Source organism: Lagenorhynchus albirostris, chromosome 19 (assembly GCF_949774975.1).
Source record: "Lagenorhynchus albirostris chromosome 19, mLagAlb1.1, whole genome shotgun sequence".
In the NCBI taxonomy this organism is placed as follows: Eukaryota; Metazoa; Chordata; class Mammalia; order Artiodactyla; family Delphinidae; genus Lagenorhynchus; species Lagenorhynchus albirostris.
Genome location: NC_083113.1, coordinates 2909621 through 2932879, shown reverse-complemented (window position 1 = coordinate 2932879; position 23259 = coordinate 2909621). Strand labels below are relative to the sequence as shown.

The window sequence follows — 23259 nt, the reverse complement described above, 5'->3', positions numbered from 1 at the left end:
TTGATCCCAAACAAATGTGTCATGCTTGATTAATGCCGCTCAGATTTACTTAGGTCCACAGTATCAACGACAGACTTCATTATCTAATTTTATATACTTATTCTCTTAGCCAATGATGACGAACTCAGGGATATTTAGTTGCATATAATTCCCTTTTTAATTTTTTATTTCAAAATATTATTGACTTGATTTTTCTTACTTGAAAATTCTTCCAAGATTTTTATAAAAACAACAACAACAAGTAGTACTGTGGCTACTTTCAGCCTTTTCACAACTGGAATGCTTTTTTGCTAATCCTGTATCAACTTTTATGTTGAAAGGTTATACATAAAGGCTTTGCTGGGTCTACTTTGATGTGTTTTTAATTTGTACTTCCCTCAAGGACAAGGTGCATTAATGCCCTGGGGCTTTTCACATCACAAACCGGCAGCGAGGGGAACTACATTACCCAGAAGACTGTGTGGACCGGCCTTGTTCTCCTCTCCAATGAAGGCACCAAATTAAAGCTCTTCCGGATTTTGAACTAACCATGGGCGGGACTTCCGGCGTCTTTCTGATGGCGGTCGTTTGGCGGCTTTTGCTGCCGTCTGCAGGACCCGAGGCTCTAGGTCACTCGGTGGAGCGGAGCTTAGAGAAACTGGAAGGAGCCCGAGGGGGCGCCGTCCACACTGCCCAGGAGTGAGCGGGTTGCGGAACCCGCTTCCGGGATTTTCGGCCTAGGTCTCCGCCATTATCCTGCGCGTCTCCTGGCACCACCGCGCCCACAGGGTCCTATGTCAACCAACGCGGTGCAGGACCCGGCCCAGGTGACTGTTCCGCCCCCTCCCGCGCGCCCCCCCGATCCTGACCCAAATCCTCAAGCCCCCAGGGAGGGTCTCCTGCTCAGGGCACTGGGGTTCAGTCCCCTGCTTCCAGAACTTTAGGTGTGCGTGTGTGGTGGTCCCATTTCTGATAGGATGTGTGACACAGTGTGGAGCGTGTTAAACGCTGTGAGCTTGGCCTGTGCAAAGCATTGGAGGTGCTCAAGAGCCGGGAGCATTCGGGAGTCCAGGACTTAGGCTGTCACCATATGGACATCAGTCCGCCAGTGACCTCCTCCCCCAGGGCAGGAGGTTCTTTCTGCAGGGACAGGGCATTTAAGGAGGAGTCAACAGACTGCGTCAACTGAGCCAACAGTCATCATTCTGGGAACCATGGAGGGTTGTGAATAAATCAGGACGACCCTCTGAGTTTTAAAGTATTTCAAAGGCTGCTCAGGGGAGAACAGACTGGGGAGGGGGAGCTGAGGGTGAAGGCAGGGAGACCTGGGAGAGCCTAGTGCATTCCACTCCAAAGAGTAAGGTGGCTTCTGGACCAGAGTGGTGCCTATGGAAGTTGCTGACCTGAAACAAACAGACTGCACGCTATTTCACTTGCAAAGATGGGGTTTTTTGTTTGTTTTTATTCCAGAATCATCAGGGAATTGCAATTGGGGTGTGCAACCAAGGTGAGCTAAGACTTTTATAGAGATTAAAGAAGGAAGTTAGAAAGGCTGTAGTCACCAAAGAGTCCATGGCTTTTCATTGTCCAAGTCCTTCCCAGGAAAGAAGAGAGTCTTTCTTCTGCCTTTTGGATACTGTTATTGTCTCAGGTCAGTGAGGGCTCCACCTTCCTGTGTGCCAACTTTAATTGAGGTTTCTGTTTATTAATTTTTTTACAAAGGAATTTAAGTAATAAGATTCCCAGTAAACCTTAAAGATAATTGGTAAGATTTCCTGGTGCTGTGAATGTGGCTCTGAGCTAAAGGACAGATTACAGTACAATAAAGGTTTTCTTTTGGCAGAGCATCTGGGAAGACTTGAGACCAGACTGATGTGAGAAGTCAGTTTTAGGGAGAGATTAAAAGCTGGATTCGGGACATGCTGTTTCTGAGATCCCAAAGTTGAGGTAACAATAGGAGCTGCTGGAATCTGTAATCTGGAATTGAGGGAGGAGGACACTGGCGGACTGATGTACATGTGGTAACAGCCTAAGTCCTGGACTCCAGCCAAGACAGGATCTCAAATTTAGGAGGGAAAAGTTGTCACTTTTCTGTGCAAGGGGACCTCAGATGAAAGTAGAGAGACCTGGGGCTGGAGGGCAGGGCAGAGGGGGTGGGACTTTCTGAGGCTGCCTGAAGATGGGAGGGTCCTATGGTTCCAGGGCTTTCTGGGGAAACAAGGGTATAAGGAGTAAGGAGCCTTACCTGGGATGGAGATGGAGAAGAAGGTGTGATGTGTAGCTTCACTGCTCTGAACACGCAGCTGACTGTCTATTCCTTGTGGAGCCAGAAAACGGTCAGCCAGGGTGGTGGAGCAGCTCAGGCCCAGTCAAGGGCACACGTGCCTCAGCTCTCCCAGGAAACTACAAGGTTAAAAATGTAGAGATTTGGGCTTCCCTGGTGGCACAGTGGTTGAGAGTCCGCCTGCCGATGCAGGGGACACGGGTTCGTGCCCCGGTCCGGGAAGATCCCACATGCCGCGGAGCGGCTGGGCCCGTGAGCCATGGCAACGGGAGAGGCCACCACAACAGAGAGAGGCCCGCTTACCGCAAAAAAAAAAAAAACAGAAAAAGAAAAAGTATAGATTTAGCAAGTTAATCTTGTGTAAACAAGTAATAACTGCTTAAAATGAGAATATATATCTGTGCTATAATAATATACATATGTTTAGGTTTTATTTTGGGCTCTTCACCTAGAGCTCTGAACCCCTTGGAATTTCCTGGATTTAAGATTGTTTTTTGTTATTCACAACTAGCCTTTTTAATCACAAAGGAGTTTGACTTAGGGTGGGTCCCCTAGATAACCTCAGGATTGGACTGGTCACCAGGAAAATAAGATTTAACTTAGGTTAAACTTTCATCCCCACATGGGACCTCCCAAGGATCCTCCCAAGGATCAGGGGGGAGCTGGAGATTAAGTGTAAAAACTGCTGAACAATGAAATTCAAGGTTCCTTCAGATTGGTGAACACATTGAAATGGTGGAAGTGCTGGGAGGGTGGCATGTACTGAAAAGGTCTAGAAACCCCCTGCTGCCCTCCATCCACCCCAATCCTGACCTAGACGTCACTTCCATTTGACTGTTCCAAAGTTGTATACATTACAGTAAACCAGAAAAAGTAAGAAAAGTGTTTTCCTAACTTCATGGGTCATTTCAGCAAATTATCAAAACAGAGAAGGGGTTCATGGGAAACCCTGAATTTGTAGCCAAGTGGGACAGAAGTCCTGGTAGCCTGGGAACCAGGGGTCAGAACTGGCTTCTCAAAAGAGGGCAGTTTATGGGTTTGATGCCTTAAACCTGTGGATTCTGTCACTAAGTTCAGGTAGTGTAATAATAGGAATGAATTTTAGGGCACCATGGTGGTGTCATAAAATTAGATAATTGGTGGCTGAAAAAAGATACTTTGTCTCAGAAAGCCTTGAAAGACATGTAAGAAAAACCTAATTTTCAAAAACATTTATAGAAATCTTAATCCTGTGTTCTGTAATAGCTGAATCTTACCATGGGAGAGGTAATAATGCATTTGGTATGTACACATTATGAGTTAGACATCCTAAGTGTTGCCATTTACATGAAGACACTGAGACTCAAAGAGGGTGAGTGTTTTTTTCTTGCCACACCACACGGCATGTGGGATCTTAGTTCCCCAACCAGGGATGGCACCCGGGCTCCCTGCAGTGGAAGCTTGAAGTCTTAACCACTGGACCGCCAGGGAAGTCCCAAGGATGTTGAGTCTTTGTCTAAGGTTATCGAGTTGTCAAGCTATAGCTCTGAAGAGTGAGGATCTGAGGTCAGAGGTCAGCCTCAGATGACTCATGTCCAGGAAAAGGAAGGGAAGAAACAGCTCAGCCTTTACATCCTCACCATAATCACCTTTATCTCAGATACTCCCTCATTTCACAGGTTCCCATGGTGGCAGCAGCATTTATGGTCCCTGGACAGGTAAGTGGAAGAAGCCCCAGTACCTACCCAGACATCATCGCTACCCCTAGTCCTGACACACAGATATAGGAGACAGTGTTGTCCTGGGATTATGGGCCCTTAGGTCTGGGCCCTGGCATCATCTCAGGCACAGGACCATTAATCAAAGCCAGAAGTTGTACAGAGGTGTTCCCATGTGTCCAGTGGAGAAGGTCAAGTGGTGACATGTCCTTGGGCACAGCCTGGAGATGAGACTGAGAGGGGAGTGTTCAGGGAACTGCCGAACCCATGACATGGGCTGATAAATACTGAGGTCATGAGTCATTTCTGTGATGGCAGCCTGAGGAGCTGGGCCTCTCCTGAGGGGGTGGGTCCATGACACGTGGCCTCAGAAGAGGGAAGTGATCTGACGCTGGGTCTGAAGAGGCTGTTCTGCCTGCCGAGAGGAAGAAGACTGGGGGTGAGGGTGGAGCCGGGGGCCCAGAGGAGGGTACAGTCTTGGTGAATGTCGATTGTGACTGGATCCTGGCAATGGCTCTGTAGCAGGAGAGGAGGTGAGTCTCTGAATCTCGTTTGTGGTAGAGCTGATTTTCTGCTGTACAGGATGAGAGAGAGTAGTCTGACATGACCCCAGGATGTTTGCCTCTAGGTGACGGTGGGGATGCCATGTCTGAGACGGGAAGTCAGAAGTAGGAGTAATGGACAGAAGGACTGTCCAGAGTTCCTTGTCCCCAGGCTGAGTCTGAGATATTGCCGGGGTGTCTCGGGGAGGTGTCAAGTGGACCACTAGAAACACACACCTGGAGTTCAGGAAGGATGGGGTTCAGGATTGAAGATACCCCTGAGAGGTGGATGGCATGTGGACCAGGTCAGATTACAGGCCCTCAGGTCATGTGTGGGTGCCATGAAAGTTGTAGAGTGGGGAGGGACATGCCCTCCCTGGGCACGGGGACGGGTGGCTGTCATCACTAAGATGGATGAGGCAGTGCAGTGACCATGAGTGTGTGGGGGGTGGGAGTGGCCTTAGGGGAGGTCCTGGTCATGGCACAGAATTCGAAGGGGTGGATAAGGTATGGATTCAGAAGCTAAGCAGGAATGGAGGTCAGATGACAGGGAGGTAAGGCCTGGGGCATTGTTTCCCCTCCATAGGCTCAGAGTCTTGTGATGACTGCGGTTGGAGCCTGAAGTGAGTGAGACTGGACGACAGACCAGCTGAGGGCAGATGAGCGCAGCTGGGACAGGGTATTGGGCTGGGCTGGGGAGGGGGGTCTGGGGGGCTGGGCTTGGAATGAGAGGAGTAGAGAGAGGAAGGGGTGAGTGGTGCAGGATCAGCACGTGGGACACTGTGGAGGACAAGGACTCGGGCATCTGAACCTGCAAGATGTCTTGGTGCTGACGTGGGAACAGGGATCAGGGCCATGTGGGGAGACAGAAAGTAGTACTGGGACCGCCTGTAGTAGTGGGTCCCGCAGAGGCCTGGGGAAGCACTGAGTGCTGGGTGGCACGAGGGGAACATGATGAGGTGCCGAAGGCCTGGGGCCGAGGTGGTGGCGTGGGGTGTGGGTCACGGTCGGGCACGTGAGGGAGTTGTGACCCTGCAGGGCTGGGCAATGGAGAGGGAGGGAATGTGAGCATGGATTCATGGCCCTTGTCCCCAGGCTTTACTCCAGGGGGCTGAGCACAAGTGTCATTGTGTGTGGTGTGATCTTAGGAGAGTCAACTCTGAGGAGAGTGGCTGGGGGTTTGTGTGGCAGCCTCAGAGCGTCTTGTGAGACTGCTTGTCTCCCTCTCTGTTTTAACTGAATGACATAACACTAGCAGGTTCCTGTGGCATCAGGGTCTGGTGTGTCCTCTGAGCTGGGTCACTGGGGTGGACGACCATGAACTGGGGGTCCTGGTTGCAGAGGCTGCTGTGAACTCACTTGTCCCCCTCATGACAGGGCCATGTGATCTTTGAGGATGTGGCTGTGTCCTTCTCCCAGGAGGAGTGGGGCCTCCTTAACGATGCTCAGAGACTCCTGTACTGTGACGTGATGCTGGAGAACCTGTCACTTATAGCCTCCCTGGGTAAGGACCCCTGTTCCACACCGTTGTCCCGTATGGGACCCTGCCCTTCTTTTTGCATGGCTCACTCCATCCTTCCCAGCCTGGACCTTGGACATTGCTTACTTCCCCGATTTCCTGGCACTTGAGCTGCATTCCCCCACCCTGTGTGTGTTCAGCCCTGTACCATAGGCTCTGAAGCCTTTTACAGAAGGCTTTGGTCTCAGAGGCTTGAAGCCTGTCCAGCTGATGCCACTTAGCTTTGCCACTGTTAGGTGTGTTGACTGTTCAGATGTGTGCAAGATCTGTGTCACACGTTCTAACCCTTTTTTTTGCACTGCCTGTGTCAGGAATTACAGACACTTACATGGTCAGCATTTGTGGTCAACCCTAGATTATTTTTGCAAGACTCCTTAAGGTTCTTCTAGTGATACATTTTTTTTCCTGAAATCTGTCATTGGTTGGTTCACTCTGGGCCAGTGTCTTTCTCCTAATGGCCCTATTTTCCTCTGAGGAGTTTGATCTGGTAGGGCTCATAGTCACCCAGCCTGAGCTGAAAGCTGGAGGCAACCCTGGGTGCCTGACGAGGTAGGCCCCTGTCTAGTCATAGGACGAGGGTTAATTACATCCTGAGCCTGGTGAGCAGGAGCTGTAGGAAGGCATGATATCATTGATGAGTTCTAATCCTACAGGGAAATGTCCTTTGCTCTCTCCTCTTTCAGCGTCAAGACTCATTATGCTCATACTTAATTTCTTTCTTCCACTTCTCCCCATTTTGACACTTTGCCCACTTTTCATTTCTACTGTGATTTCTGACTCCTGTTTTCCACCTTAGTGTCCTCCAAAACTCTCCTTTCCCCGTCTGCACTGTTCTCCAATTTTATGTATTTTTTATATTGTATATGCATATCCTTAATGTATCATGAGAGGTACATGTTTACTTACACTGTCTTTGAACACTGATAGTCAGGTGTAATTGCATTTTCCTGGATTGAGACATGCATTCTACAGAGCTGACCCTTGTCACCACCAGAAAGTCCTGCTGAAAGCCATCTGCCTAGGAGTGGGTTGTTCTAACCTCTCCTCCCGGCACGGCGCCACTACCTGGTATCCTGTGTTCTTGCTGGTTTGAGACATTTCCTGTTCTGCGATCATCAGAGACCTAGCATTGTAGAGTATCCCCTTCTACCACTTGACCCTTCCTCCCTTGTTTTAATAACAAACCCATGGGCTTATTGCTACATGTGTCATGCACAGATTTGTAGTGGAGTCCTGTACCACCAACATCTCCATACACTTTATCAGCATTTTTATGCTTTCAGGGTGTTGGAGTGCATTAGGTACTGAGGAGGCCACTTCTGAACAATGTGTTTCTGTAAAACAAGTGACACAAGACAGGAATCCAAATCCAGACCTATCTATCCTGAAGACTCTTACTTCAGATATGGGTGCCCTGGTAGAGAAATATGTTTTGTACCTGGCTGAGCACCAAGGAGTGCATCCTGGGCTGAAACCGTCCTCTTCTGGGGCTTGTGGGAAAATGTTCACTTCTCACCTACAACAGCACCAGAAGCAGCCCAGTGGAGAGAAACACCTCAGAAGGGAAGAGAATGGGGCCTTGCTTGTGACGAGCTGTAAAGTCTTTTTACCTGACAATATGTTCACATGCGGAGAGATTGAGAAGGCTTTCTTAGGCAGCTTGGGCTTTCCCCAGCACCAGCCCTCCCACGATGGACAGCATCCAGGAAGAAGCAGGGAGAGCAGGGAGGTCTCTCACCCTGGACAAGGGCATTACGAGTGCAGCGAATGTGGCAAAGCCTTCAGTAAAAAGTATAAATTCACGGAGCACCTGAGAGTTCACACTGGAGAAAAACCTTATGGGTGCAGCGAGTGCGGCAAATTCTTCAGACTCAGGGGAGGTCTTTCTCATCATCGTAGAGTTCACACAGGAGAAAAGCCTTTTGATTGTGGTAAATGTGGGAAAGTCTTCATCTACAAATGTAAACTTGTTCAGCACCAAAGAGTCCACACTGGAGAAAGACCCTATGAGTGTAATGAATGTGGGAAAGCCTATGCCCGCAAGGATTCACTTGTCCAGCACCAAAAGGTCCACACTGGAGAGAAACCTCATAAATGCACTGAATGTGGGAAGCTCTTCCTTTACAGAAATAAACTTCTTGTGCACCAGAGGATCCATACTGGAGAAAAGCCTTTTAAGTGTACCGAATGTGGGAAGTCCTTCAGTTATAAAACCAGTCTTATTATCCACCAGAGAACCCACACTGGAGAAAGGCCTCATATGTGCAGTGAGTGTGGGAAAGCCTATGTCAACAAAAAAAGTCTTATTGTACACCAGAGAATTCACAATGGAGAAAAAGTTTATGGGTGTAAGAAATGTGGGAACTTCTTTATAAGCAGCTTTGCCCTTAATAAACACCAGAATGTTCACACTGCACAAAGGCGTTATGAGTGCAGTGAATGTGGGAAAGCTTTCAAGAGGAAAATCAGACTTGCTGAGCACCAGAGAATCCACACTGGAGAAAGACCCTATGAGTGTAATGAATGTGGGAAAGCCTTCAAGCTGAAGAATACACTTGTTAGCCACCGAAATGTCCACACTAGAGCAAAGCCTTTTCAGTGCAGTGAATGTGGGAAGCCCTACAGTAACAAAACAAGTCTTGTTGTCCACCAGAGAATCCACACTGGAGTAAAGCCTTTTCAGTGCAATGAATGTGGGAAGCCTTACAGTTACAGAACAAGTCTTATTGTCCACCAGAGAATCCACACTGGAGAAAGGCCTTATGAGTGTAGTTCTTTGTATGTAGCTCCAAGCTCATAAAAAAGAGGAAAGTTCACACTGGAGAAATGTCTTCTGGACTTATGTGTTCCTTCACTTGAGTTAATATCTAGCACCACAACTCCTGTGTTGTAGAGTAGGTGAACGTTTAACTTATGTGGGGTCAAACTTTTTTGTGTGTGTGTGGTACACGGCCCTCTCACTGTTGTGGCCTCTCCCGTTGCGGAGCACAGGCTCCGGATTCTCAGGCTCAGTGGCCATGGCTTACGGGCCCAGCCACTAAGCGGCATGTGGGATCCTCCTGTACAGGGGCACGAACCCGTGTCCCCTGCATCGGCAGGCGGACTCCCAACACTGCGCCACCAGGGAAGCCACAGTCAAACTTTTTAAAGTGGTAGTATCCTTTTACAGTCTTGCCAGAAACACCAGAACCCAAGTTCCCATTCTTTCCATTCTTACCAACACTTGGTATGTGCAGGATTTCTAATTTTTGTGACATCGTAGGTGTATAGTGGTATCAAGTGATTTTAATTTGCATTTCCCTAATGACATGATGCTGAGTGGTCTTCCATGTGTTAATTTCCAGCCATATATTGTTATGGAAATTTCTATTCATTTGATTTGTTGTTCTAATTACTGAGTTTTGACATTTCTTCATGAATTATTGAATACGGTCCTCTAATGGAAATACTTAGCAATACTTTCTTCCAGAATTGGTCTTGTCTTTTCAATTACTTTTCCAGAGAAAAAGTTCTTAATTTTAGTGTAGTCTAATTTGTCCATTCTTATAGTTTTTCCCGTTTCCTCCTGTAACTTTTATGGTTTAGGGTTTTTATTGATGCAAAGGAATCATTTTCAATTAATTGTGGGAGTTATTTTTTAAAATATAGACACCCAATTGCTGCAGTGATACTGATTTAAAAGATTATACCTTTTCCCCTGAATTGCTTTAGTATCTTCATCGAAGGTCAATCATTTATGTATATGTTTATTTCTGGAATTTCTATTCTGTTGCATTTATCTACTTTATTTATGCCAGTATTTTCATGTATTAACTAATTTGTTTTTATAGTATGTCTTGAAATCAAGGTTGTATACTCCTTTGACTTTCTTTTTTTCAGTCATTATAGCCTTTCTTGGTTCTTTGCTTTTCCATATGAAGTTTAGAATTCACTTTTCAGCTTATACAGCACAAAAAATCCTACTAGGAGTTTCACTGGGCTTGCATTTAGTCTTCAATTTATTTTTATTTTTTGGCTGTTCCGTGCAGCTTATGGGATCTTAGTTGCCTGATCAGCAATTGAACCCAGGCCAGGGCAGTGAAAGCGCTGAGTCCTAACCACTGGACCTCCAGGGAATTCTCCTAATCTTTAGTTTAGAAAGAAATACTGAGTGTCCCAATCCATAAACATGATACATCTCCTTTTATGTAGATCTTATTTAATTTTGGATGGAAATGTTTTTATATTTCTTTTTATAGGTCTTGCATATGTATTTTCTAAATCTGATAATATTGTGAATGAGAATTAAAAAATTTTTCTTTGTGAAATGTTCAGTGCTAGTACGCTAAGAGAGATATCAAACTATGGATAGAAGTGAGCCTTCTTAATCCTACAACATCTACAAAGAGTAATTAGAAATACTATACCTTTGAACCATTATTAAACTATTGCCATTAGAATAAAAGGAGGGCAGCTGCTCATTGTTCTCTTATTCAGTATCATCCTGGAGTTCCAATTTCATTCAATACGAAAAAAAAAACCGGCAAAATAATGAATATGTAGCAATTGGAAAGGAAGAAAACACCTAAAATATATCCTCAGTTTTCATCTTCACTATGAATCCAAATATGGACACTCATTTTAGTGCCTCAACCCATCATAAACTCATAATTGTTTCATCACCCATTCGCTGACCTTCTTACTTCCTTAGGACCCATCACCTTCTATTACGCTATGCAACTTAATATCATAGAAGAACTGCTTATTTTATTTTTCTATCAAATACAGAGTAAGTTCCAGTAGGAAAATATGTATTTACATGTTGTGCACTGATACATTCTGTATTCCTAGAAACATGTCTGAAACACATATGGTACTTTTTTATTTTTGGCCTTACTGCGTGGCATGTGGGGTCTTAGTTCCTGGACCAGGGATCAAATCCTTGCCCCCTGAAATGGAAGTGCAGAGTCTTAACCACTAGAACGCCGGGCAAGTCCCCCATGTGGTACCTACTGACATCTTAAAATATGGAACAAAATGATAATGCACATTTAACATTCATTTGCACAACTGTGGGTGTACTTTCTAACTCTCCTCACCCTGCTTTTTCCTTCAGTTTTACTACCATGAATGCTCTGAGTTATAGGAAGAAATTATGTTTTGTGAAAAGCCTTTAAATCTACTAAAAAATCCCCAGTAGACATTTTAGTGGTTTCCTTCTCTCACTTATTAGATGTCAGGTGTGTGTGTGTATGTTTTTTCCTCACATTCCAGTGGGATTTTGATTATTTCAAAAACAAGTTTTCCACCATCAATTTCTGCCAGTCCTCATGGATATCTATCTCATTAAGCACTTTTATTCTTATTATTTTTTTTAGTTTATTTATTTCTTTTTGGCTGCTTTGGGTCTTCATTGCTGTGTGTGAGCTTTCTCTAGTTGTAGCTAGTGAGAGCTACTCTTCGTTGCAGTGTGCAGGCTTCTCTTTGGGATGGCTTCTCTTGTTGTGGAGCAAGGGCTCTAGGTGTGTGGGCTTCAGTAGTTGCAGCACATGGGCTTAGTTGCTCTGCAGCATGTGGGATCTTCCCGGACCAGGGCTCAAACCCATGTCCCCTGCATTGGCAGGCCGATTCTTAACCACTGCGCCACCAGGGAAACCCTAAGTACTTTTAATAGCTCTGGATAGTTACACAGTCTGAAATGTTTTTCTGAGTTTGTCTCCTCTCCATATGCAGACACTGTCAGTGCACTTACAGGTGACGTAATCACTTCCAAGGAGCAGATGACATTGTGGGGTTCTAAACCTTTATCTCAGGCTTACGTGTCCCCATTGCACACTCAGATGCTGCCATGGCATACTTGTTATGGGAGCAAATACACATTTGGTAAGTATCTCTTCAGGTATCTGATTCTTAGAAAACATTTTTGTCAGAAAACTGGAAATTAACTCTTTCTAAAATAAATTTCACTTCCTGAGGTCAGGACAATAAAAAAGGAACAATCTTATATAGATTATAGATATAGACAGACATAAGAACAAAGCCATAAAAACAGGAAAGACATTTGCTGAGGAAACCAGAGGCATGTTGCCCCCTCATCAACGTGCATCAGGAGTGCCTGACAGTTCCCCTCTCTCCTCAGTTGCATTGTTTTGAAACTTGTTTCACTGGCTTCTCACTAAACACACTGATCATAAACAGGGTTCACTGTAGAGGCTTCATGATAAGGTAGGTTGTGAGTAATAAGATGAAGAAGATAAGCTCCTACTCTGAGTAGATGCCTAGTGTCTCTTGTATCTGCTGATGAGGGGCATGTTGTGTCATGGCGACTTGAATGATGTGTCTCTAAATTTTTATCCTTGGTGAAATGCTGTTCATTGCATCTCAAGTACTTGGATGTTCTCTTTATCATAGTAATCAACACTCTCTACCCTCCCAGGGCCTTGGCTTCCATTCCTCACCTATAAAAATGGATCCATTCTTCTGTCATCTGTATGTCTATCATCCACCTATATGTCTACCATCTATATATCTATCTCTATCATCTTTGCCTTATTGTGATTTCATCTCAATGACATGTCCCATTTATAAGATAATTTTCTTAAACAGAAAATAAAAATTTGGACCAGACATCCTCTTAGAAGAATGGAGTCACCCTGTGCTCAATGAGAACAGAGCATTTAATTTAGACCCTTCCTGTGTCTCTGCAGAACTTCTATGATCAGGGGAAGTTGTCAATCATTACTACCTGTGACTCACTGGAGGTCATTAAGAGTGGACTGATCCACAACCTAAGCAATGTCATGGTTGTTAGACTCAGATTTATGCACACTCCCACAGGAAATTCCCACAGGAAATTCTACTGGCATAAGTTTTTGTTATTTAACTTCATCTTGTGATTCTTATCAAGATTTCTGGTTCTTTCTTTTGTCCCTTATTTTGCTTCATTTTCTAGTTTTGTAACCTGTTTTCATCACACTGGTGATATTTTTTACTTCAACCTTAAATAGTATTATAAAACTAATGTTTACTATGAAAATTTTGAATGAACCCACTGGTGTATAAAGTTAAACTGAATAATGATATTGATACACGACACTCCTCCTCCCTTACAAAGTCCGCATCCCAGGGAAGCAACACTTCACAATTGGTGAGGATCTCTCCAGACAGAAGTGACAACTTCATAGAAATATTTGATAAGATCTCAGAGAACACCCCATAACCACTGGACCACCAGGGAATTCCCTCCCTTGGATTTTTTAATTGAAGTATTTATTGTGAAAATCAGTGATTCACATGCAAGGGTAAGAATACAGAGAGGGAGTTCCCTGGTGGTCTAGTGGTTAGGATTTGGTGCTTTCACTGCCGTGACCCAGGTTCAATCCCGGGTTGGGGAACTGAGATCCTGCACACCTTGTGGCACAGAAAGGAGAGGACAAAGGAAGGGAAAGGGAAGGTAAGGAATCAGAGAGATCCTGTGTGTACTTTACCCAGTTTCCCCAATAGTAAGACTATATTATATCACAACAATTATATTGACGTTGATACTATCACCTGATCTTATTCAGATTCCTCTAGTTGTATTCAGGTTGTGGTTTTATCCCTCTTTTTTTTTTAAGTTTTATTTTATATTGGGCTATAGTTGATATCCCTCTGGGTTAAGCCACTTTCTTTATCCTGGATATACCATCAAGGCAACACAAAATCTCTCTCAATTTTTCTTCCATTTTACTTTTGATGTTATGGATTTTAAAATTCCATTTTGATTGAGCATTGTTTGTTTAAACTTTATGGGAAATACTTAAATTTGTACAAACTCAAAACTACAACACAAGGAAATTTCATCACTTTTGTTCCTGTCCTTCCAATCTGTTAAATCTCTGTCCCTATATTTATACTCTTCTACTTGACTCAAAAAACATGGTATATATTCACTGTTATACACTGTTCTGGACCATAGTTTTTCACTTAAGAATACATCCTGGTAAGGGAACTCTTGACACTGTTGGTGAGAATGTAAATTGTTGCAGCCACTGTGGGAAATAGTATGATGGTTTCTCAAAAAAACTAAACATAGCTCTTTCCCATCTTGCAAGATGGCGGGTGAAAAGCCTGAGAAGCCAGATACTAAGGAGAAAAAACCTGAAGCCAAGAAGACTGATGCTGGTGGCAAGGTTAAAAAGGTGAAGCAGGTTAAGAAGGGGAAGCCCCACTGCAGCCGAAACCCTGTCCTGGTCAGAGGAATTGGCAGATATTCCCGATCGGCTATGTATTCCAGAAAGGCCTTGTACAAGAGGAAGTATTCAGCAGCTAAATCCAAGGTTGAAAAGAAAAAGAAGGTGAAAGTTCTTGCTACTGTCACAAAACCAGTTGGTGGTGACAAGAATGGTGGTACCCGGGTGGTTAAACTTCGCAAAATGCCTAGGTATTATCCTACTGAAGATGTGCCTCGAAAGCTGTTGAGTCACGGCAAAAAACCCTTCAGTAAGCATGTGAGAAAACTGCGTGCTAGCATCACTCCTGGAACCATTCTGATTATCCTCACTGGGCACCACAGAGGCAAGAGGGTCATTTTCCTGAAGCAGCTGAGCAGTGGCTTGCTACTTGTGACTGGGCCTCTGTCCCTCAATCGAGTTCCTCTGCGGAGAACACACCAGAAATTTGTCATTGCCACTTCCACCAAAATTGATATCAGTGGTGTGAAAATCCCAGAACATCTCACTGATGCTTACTTCAAGAAGAAGAAACTGCGTAAGCCCAGACACCAGGAAGGTGAGATCTTCGACACAGAGAGAGAGAAATACGAGATTACAGAGCAGCAGAAGGTTGATCAGAAAGCTGTGGACTCACAAATTCTGCGAAGAATCAAAGCTGTTCCTCAGCTCCAGGGCTACCTCCGCTCTGTGTTCGCTCTTACAAACGGAATTTATCCTCACAAAGTAGTGTTCTAAACTTCTTACAAAGAACCTAATTAAATAATTGGGTCCATTTAAAAAAAAAAAAAAACTAAACATAGAACTACCATACGATCCAGCAATTCTACTCCTGGGTATATATCTGAAAAAAACCAAAAACACTAATTCAGAAAGATACATGCACCCCAATAGTCATAGCAGCATTATTTACAATTACCAAGATATGGAAGCCATCTAAGTGTCCATCAAGAGATGAATGGGTAAAGATGTGGGGTGTGTGTGTGTATACACACACACACACACACACACACACACACACAATGGAATACTACTCAGCCATAAAAATGAATGAACATTTACCATTTGCATCAAGACGCATGGACTTGGAGAACATTATGCTAAGTGAAATAAGACAGAGAAAGACAAATACTGTATGATATCACTCATATATAGAATATTAAAAAACTAGTGAATAAGACAAAAAACAGTCTTACAGATAAAGAGAACAAACTAATTGTTACTGGAAGGAAGAGGGTGGGGCAAAATAGGGATGGGGGATTAAGAGGTACAAACTACTATGTATAAAATAAATAAGCTACAAGGATATATTGTACAAGAGAAAATATAGCCAATATTTTATAATAACTATAAATGGAGTATAACCTTTAAAAATTGTGAATCACTATGTTGTACACCTGAAACATATAATATTGTACATTTTCTCTCTCTCTCTCTGTCTCTCTCTCTCTATATATATATATATGTATGTGTGTGTGTGTGTGTGTGTATATATATATATATATATATGTATGTATGTATGTATATATCCTGGAGAAAACTTCACAGAGTCAGTTCTACAGCAATGCATTGTATGTGTTCCTGAAAACCACCAAGTTATGCAAAATCCAACAGAAAATCACAAGGCCTATTGAGACACTTGAAATACCTTCAGTAAAACAAAAAATAAAATGGAAGCCTAATATATGTGGTACTACAGTTTGACACATTAAAAGTTTGAGAAACAAACAAAAAAAATACCGTAACAAATATGGTCCTTGACCTTCATTCTATCGTTGGCACATGTGTAATTACAAACACTGGGCCCTGTAATAATTTATTTAAATAGTCCCCATCATTTCTGTTTAGTCAGTCTCTGTCTTCCCTGTAACATTTTATGGGGCATATTCTATCCTAAGCATAAATATGTCACTTCAAACTTTGAAATTAACTACCCTCAAGTATCTCCATATTCTGGTGTACATGGACACAGCAAGAATTTCTGTGCTGTCTTGGTTTTCAGACTTACAGCTGTTGTCCAGGGGTTCCATCCTCAGCCAGACTTACAGCTGCTGTCCAGGGGTTCCATCCTCAGCAGAGGAGTCAGGTAATGCCCTTCAGTCAGCCCTGCACCTCCTCTTCCCTGTACTGCAAAAAGTGAAATCTTTTTTGGCAAGGCTGAAAGGGCCTTAAATATTGCATGGGAGACACTTTATATGTTCCAGAAATGGTTTAGGAAATCTGGAAGGAACTCGAATTAAGAAACTAGACACTTTCAGGTCTGTACAATTAATGGGCACCAATCTAACTGCTATATATAAGTTTGCCTCCAGTAGGTTAATATTTCCCACAAATGTTCCCCTGCAACTCGTCCTGGAGACTGGGTCCTACTGAAACACTGGAAAACTAAGCATCCAGAAGACCAGTCCATATTTGCTGGGCCAGACCTCATAAGGAACGACACAGGAACAGAAACCACGCTGTTGAAGAAAACCATGACCAATATCATCCAAATCCTGGCTGGTTCCAGATCCCCGATACTGACTTCTCTGAATGGGCAATGAACCCCTACAGATCTTAAGTTGCTTTCAGAAGGAAGTTACGAGAAAAAAATTAAGGTGAGGGACTTCCCTGGTGGTCCAGTGGTTAAGAATCTGCCTTCCAATGCAAGGGACATGGGTTCGATCCCTGGTCGGGGAACTAAGATCCCACATGCCATGGGCCAACTAAGCCCGCGCACTCTAAAGCCCGTTCGCCACAACTAGAGAGCCCGTGTGCTGCAACTGCTGAGCCCACGCACCACAATGAAAGATCCCATGTGCTGCAACTAAGACCAAACACAGCCAAGTAAATAAAATAAATAAATAAAATATTTTTTTAAAAGAAATTAAGGTGAATTGTACCAAAGCTCTTGTTCAGTCAATAGGATTGTCTGCTGGCTTTATATACTGTTAACCTAACTGCATGCCTGACATTTATGACTGAGGAACTCTAAATCTTTGTGGGGATATCTATGCTCCTAGTGGGATGGCTACAGTGGTGACTTTGGCAAAGTAAACTTCTTCAGAAGGTAATGCCCCAAGGCAAAGCAACAAATAATTAGCTCACTAGATCAACCAGAATGAGTGTTCTTTTCTTTTGCTATATTTCCTCTGTGATTTTATCCTTCCAGGATTGGAAGAATAATTAGGATTTCTCAAACATTGGGAAAAACAGGCAATCTTTCTAGATGTTGGCTAAGTCATCTAAAACCTTTTTCTGTATGTAATCATGCTGACCCCTTGGTTGTGCCTGTCATGAGTGTTTTGGCCATCCTGAACTTCACTATGATTATGAATTAAAAAAAAAACTTCAGATGTACTCTGGGAAAAAGCTGACTCATTAGCCAAAGTAGTCCTAGATAATTGTATAGCTCCAGATTATATACTAGCTGAACAGGGTGAAGTTTGTGCTATTGCTAATACCTCTTGTCATGTATACATTAATGCCTAAGCTGAAGTGGAAACTCATATAGACAAAATCAGGCAACAGACTACTGGCTACAGCAAATATCCCAGAAGCACTGGGTCCAAACTGGTTTCCAGGACTATTTTCCTGGATCCAATCTCTTAGGAAATATATGCTCATGGATCCCATCAGGAATAAGGTCTATATTATAGGGATTAGTTAACTAGGTGGTGTTGTTTTATGCTTGCTAGGATTTATATTCCTTCTTGTCAGAAATCTACTTGCTGTTTGTCTCATATGTTTAAACCCCAAACCCCAACCCATATGAACATAAAGGCCCAGAACAAAAGCCTTGGCCTCATCTAGGGAATCATGAGTATTTGCAATCAAATAAGAAACAGTTTCATTCCTCAAGCCCATATCAGGCCTATGCCTCTTCTGCAGGAAGTAGCCAGAGTAGTCATTGCCCCTCTTCCCTTAAGACTGAGTAATGATCAAAAGGCAGGGGGTGGGGGTGGTGTGATGAACTGGGCGATTGAGATTGACATGTATACACTGATGTGTATAAAATTGATGACTAATAAGAACCTGCTGTATAAACAAATAAATAAAAATTTTTAAAAAAAGATGGGGTATTGAAACTATTCCTTATAGGGTTAAAAAACCCATCCTGAAACCGTGCCCCATAGGGTTAACAGAAATTGGTGACTAACAGAAATTCTTGAACTTGTCTGACAGAACAGGAGATAATGGAGCAGCTAGTTGAAAACACCTTGGCTTGTAACACAACAAAAGTGGCTGAAAATAGATGAAACCAATGTGGCCAAACCAAGTATGCACAGAATAGACTTGGTTGTCTGATAAATGACCTTCAACTTTACAGCCCCAAATTCCCCCAAACGTTTCATACCAACTCCTCCTGAATTTGCACGTGTCCCTGAAAGCATGTAGCTCCATTGTGCCTGCACAGAACGACGATTATTTCACCTTTTCCTGCCTCCAATCACCTTCCCTATACCACTGACCACACTACACTCTTCACCCATAAATGGCCCAAGTTCCCCATCTCCTGAAATGTGTATTTGGTATTTGTTCTCCAATCTCCTCACTTGGCTGCCTTGTACAAATAAAAATAAGCCCTTTCTCTGCTGCAAACCTCCACATCTCAGTATTTGGCTTGCTGCACATTGGGCAAACGGACCTGGTTTGGTAACATGCTTTTCTTCACATAAAATTTGTTTCTATAAATGCAAAATAAACGAGACTTTATTTTCTCTGAATGAGAATGAATGTTAACTTTTACAACTGAGAGAAATTTAGAAACATACTAGACTTTGGCTAACAATACATGCCCCTCCCCCCTTTGCAAAACAAAGGAACACCACCAAAAGCACTTATGCATAGCAGCAGCTATCATTCTCAAACTCAGCATCTGGGAACCCATCTTCCCTGTCTTACTGCTCATCACATGCTTGTAGGAAGAAATCTTTAGAGTGAAACCTGTGAGGTTCAGTGTGCTTACTAGGGATAAGTGAGAGATGTTTTCATAAAGGGTTGGTAACAGGAGGAGAAACGAAAATCTCCAGCAGCCCTGAAGCAGGTGGACAAGTGTGGTGATAGCCTCTGGTTCCCTTAACAAATGTCTTTCCTTTCCTGTTTTTGTCTGTTTGTCTGCTATCTGTCTCTCTAAATTTTTTAATATTTCAACCTCAGAAAGCCTAATTATTTTTTAAAATGCTTATTTATTTATTTTTGTCTGTGTCAGGTCTTTGTTGCTGTGCATAGGCTTTCTCTAGTTGGCGAGCAGGGGCTACTCTTTGTTGCGGTGCACAGGCTTCTCATTGTGGTGGCTTCTCTTGTTGCCAAGCATGGGCTCTAGGCACGCAGGCTTCAGTAGTTGTGGCTCATAGGCTCTAGAGCACAGGCTCAATAGTCGTGGCGCATGGGCTTAGTTGCTCCATGGTATGTGGGATCTACTCATTGTGGTGGCTTCTCTTGTTGCAGAGCATGGGCTCTAGGCACGTGGGCTCAGTTGTTGTGGCTTGAGGGCTCTAGAGTGCAGGCTCAGTAGTTGTGGCACACGGGCTTAGTTGCTCCACGGCATGTGGGATCTTCCCAGACCAGGAATTAAACCCATGTCCCCTGCATTGACAGGCGGATTCTCGACCACTGTGCCATCAAGGGAAGTCCTGCCTAATTATTTCTTAATCTATGAATCTATAATCTTCATAGATTTCCTGAAATACATTCCTTAAGAGAATGTGAAACCTATCTGGAGGAAAAAAAAAGAAATCTACTAACCCAATTGTTTGCTGTGAGAACAGTGGCTGCAGGTGTGGAAAGGGGGGGATTCTGAACCCTGGGTAAATGTTTTGAAATGCCATGATCTCATCTTTTTGCTGGAAGGTGATTAATCACTTCATCTGTAATTGCAGTAATAGTGTCTGCAAAGGGATTTGAGGTCATTTCTGGAAAACATTTGTGAGCTATGCAACCACTGAAAGCTACTAAAAGTGATTAATAAAGATATCTTAACAGGAGAGCAGAACAGATAGGGAAGAAATTATTTTTGAAATAAAAATCCTAATGGAAAAGGAGCAGAAGACACTGAAATCTAATAGTTGAGAGAAGAAAGAAAAAAACTGAGCACATCCTATCCATCTTTCTTAGTCAATTCAGCGTTTGAATCCAAAATATGACTTCTTTCCATTCCTGAGAACCCTTGAAGGTATTGAAACTGATTGGGTGAGACAGGAATAAGCAGTGTTGGAAAAAATAGCAAACAATGTTACAAATGAACAGGAACTTCCGGTTTTCATGTTTGTTCAGTGCTTCAACATATATTCATTGCATACCTTGTCAGGCACATTCCTAGATATATATGAGTGCACAGAACATAATAAGTAAAAAAAAATGCATCCTCATGGAAATTGCTTTCTGGTTAAGGGAAACACACAACAAGCAATGTGCTAAGTTGTTAAATTACATAGTATCTTAGATGGTTATAATAAGTCTTAGGGAAAGAGAAAAGAAGAACCACATAGAGGTGAAGAAAAGTACAGGGAGTAGGGAAGCATTGCAATAGTAAATTGGGTCTCCATAGTAGGAGTCAGGTGTAGATGAAATTTGAGGAAATAATTAAGGTGGTTAGTGATAAAGTCTTTATTCCTTCCCAAACGTTATATATTTATTTTCTTGACTTATTTCACTAGAGAGAAACACCAATGTAACAATGAATAAAAGTGCATAGAGCAGTTCACAATGTGCAGGGAAGTATTTTATAAGGGACAAAGAGGTATGACATTTGCAATAGCACTTTTGTAGAAGCATTATATAAGATAAAAGAAGATCCCTTCTGTATTAGTTTGATTTCCCTCTCCTCTCCATCTCTCTCTCCTCACACACACAGCAATTAAAAAAACAAAACCAAAATAAAACAAAACACACTGGAAAAAGTATTTTGAGCTGAATAGAAAAAAACACTCAACAGAAGAAAATTTGTGAGAGGTTTCTTTTTTGTTGCATTCATTCATTATTTTTTAACGTTTATATTAGGTTCAGGTGTATAACATTGATTCATTATTTTTGTGCATTATGAAATGATCACCTCAGTAAGACCAGTTACTATGTTTGAGCACTGGTTACAATATTATTGACTATATTTCCTATGTGCAAATTACATCCTCATGACATTCATTTTATATCTGGAATATTCTACCTTGTAAACTGCTTCACCTATTTTGTCCAACCATTCATCCCCCTTCCCTCTGGTAACCATGAGTTTGTTCTCTGTATCTATGAGTCTGTTTCTGTTTTGTTTGTTCATTTTTTTTGTTTTTTAGATCCAACATAGAGGTAAAATCATATAGTATTTCTTTCTCTGACTTATTTCATTTAACATAACACCCTCCAGGTCCATCCATGTTGTTGCAAATGGCACGATTTCTTATTTTTTATGGCTGAGTGATATTCCATTTTGTGTGTTATACATAGCTACACACACACATACATACCACATCTTTATCCATTCATCTATTGATAAACTTAGGTCCTGTCAATATCTTGGCTATTGTAAACAATGCTGCAATGAACATAGGGGTGCATATGTCTTTTCAAATTAGTGTTTTTGTTTTCTTCAAATAAACTGAAGTGTAATTGTTCAACCATTGATAGTTCTATTTTCAGTTTTTTGAGGAACCTCCATACTGTTTTCCACAGTGGCTGGGCCAATTTACATCCCCATCAACAGTGTTTGAGGGTTCCCTTTTCTCCACATTCTGGTCAACACTTGTTTCTTTTTAAAAAATTTATTTTACTTATTTATTTTTGGCTGCGTTGGGTCTTTATTCCTGCATGCAGACTTTCTCTAGTTGTGGTGAGTGGGGACTACCCTTTGTTGCCGTGTGTGGGCTTCTCATTGCAGTGGCTTCTCTTGTTGTGGAGCGTGGGTTCTAGGCACATGGGCTTCAGTAGTTGTGCCTCACAGGCTGTAGAGCACAGGCTCAGTAGTTGAGGCGCATGGGCTTAGTTGCTCCATGGCATGTGGGATCTTCCCAGGCCAGGGCTTGAACCCATGTCCCCTGCATTGGCAGGCAGATTCTTAACCACTGCACCACTAGGAAGTCCTGTTGTTTCTTTTTTTTTTTTTTCTGGTACACGGGCCTCTCACTGCTGTGGCCTATCCCGTTGCGGAGCACAGGCTCCGGAGCGCAGGCCCAGTGGCCATGGCTCACGGGCCCAGCCACTCCGCGGCATGTGGGATCCTCCCAGACCAGGGCACAAACCCGTGTCCCCTGCATCGGCAGGCGGACTCCCAACCACTGCGCCACCAGGGAAGCCCTGTTGTTTCTTTTTGATAAGCCATTCTGACATGCGTGAGGTGGTATCTCATTGTGGTTTTGATTTGCATTTCTGTCATGATTAATGAAGTTGAGCATATTTTCATGTGCCTGTTGGCCATCTGTATGTCTTCTTTGGAAAAATGTCTATTCTGCTTCTTAGCCCGTTTAAAAAAATTTTTTATTTTAAATATAGTGTTGTATGAGTTCTGTATATATTTTGGATTATCAACCCCTTATTGGATATATCATTTGAAAATATCTTCCCCCATTCAGTAGGCTGCCTTTTCATTTTGTTGGTGGTTTCCTTTGCTGTGCAAAAGCTATTTAGTTTAATGTGATCCCACTTATTTATTTTTGCTTCTGTTGCCATTGCCTGAGGAGACACATCCAAAAAAATATTACTAAGACTGATGTCAAAGAGGTTACTGCCTATGTTTTCTTCTGAAGAGTTTTATGGTTTTGGGGTCTGAAATTTAAGTCCTTGGGGCTTCCCTGGTGGTGCAGTGGTTGAGAGTCTGCCTGTCGATGCAGGGGACACGGGTTCGTGCCCCGGTCTGGGAGGATCCCGCATGCCGTGGAGCGGCTGGGCCCGTGAGCCATGGCCACTGAGCCTGCACATCCGGAGCCTGTGCTCCGCAACGGGAGAGGTCACAACAGTGAGAGGCCTGCATACCGCAAAAAAAAAAAAGAAAAAAAATTTAAGTCCTTAATCCATTTTGAGTTTATTTTTATATGTGGTGTAAGTGGTCTAGTTTTATTCTTTTTTTTAATAAATAAATAAA

The 23259-nt window shown here is 43.0% G+C and overlaps 1 protein-coding gene, 1 long non-coding RNA gene and 1 pseudogene across 5 annotated transcripts in view; all 3 read left to right on the top strand.

The window, feature by feature from the left end:
- The first annotated feature begins 555 nt into the window (after positions 1-555).
- The window catches only part of LOC132509358 (zinc finger protein OZF-like), a 63387-nt gene continuing 40683 nt past the window's right edge, over positions 556-23259 (top strand). Inside the window, exons 1-6 of one of the 4 annotated variants that reach the window (XM_060130326.1) lie at positions 556-806; positions 1450-1486; positions 1823-1926; positions 3922-3960; positions 5880-6006; positions 7305-9706. In XM_060130326.1, coding sequence (XP_059986309.1) covers positions 3928-3960; positions 5880-6006; positions 7305-8821 — 1677 coding nt within the window. In that variant the 5' untranslated portion in view covers positions 556-806; positions 1450-1486; positions 1823-1926; positions 3922-3927 and the 3' untranslated portion in view covers positions 8822-9706. Of the gene's footprint in view, positions 807-1449; positions 1487-1822; positions 1927-3921; positions 3961-5879; positions 6007-7304; positions 9707-23259 lie in introns of those variants that run through there. The other 3 variants (XM_060130325.1, XM_060130322.1, XM_060130321.1) reach the window with 3 other exon arrangements.
- Positions 11206-18262, top strand: LOC132509379 (uncharacterized). Its single transcript, XR_009536960.1, has 2 exons — positions 11206-11883; positions 16213-18262. It is a non-coding gene; the product is annotated as an uncharacterized LOC132509379 (long non-coding RNA).
- On the top strand, positions 14081-14985 carry LOC132509369 (large ribosomal subunit protein eL6-like; annotated as a pseudogene).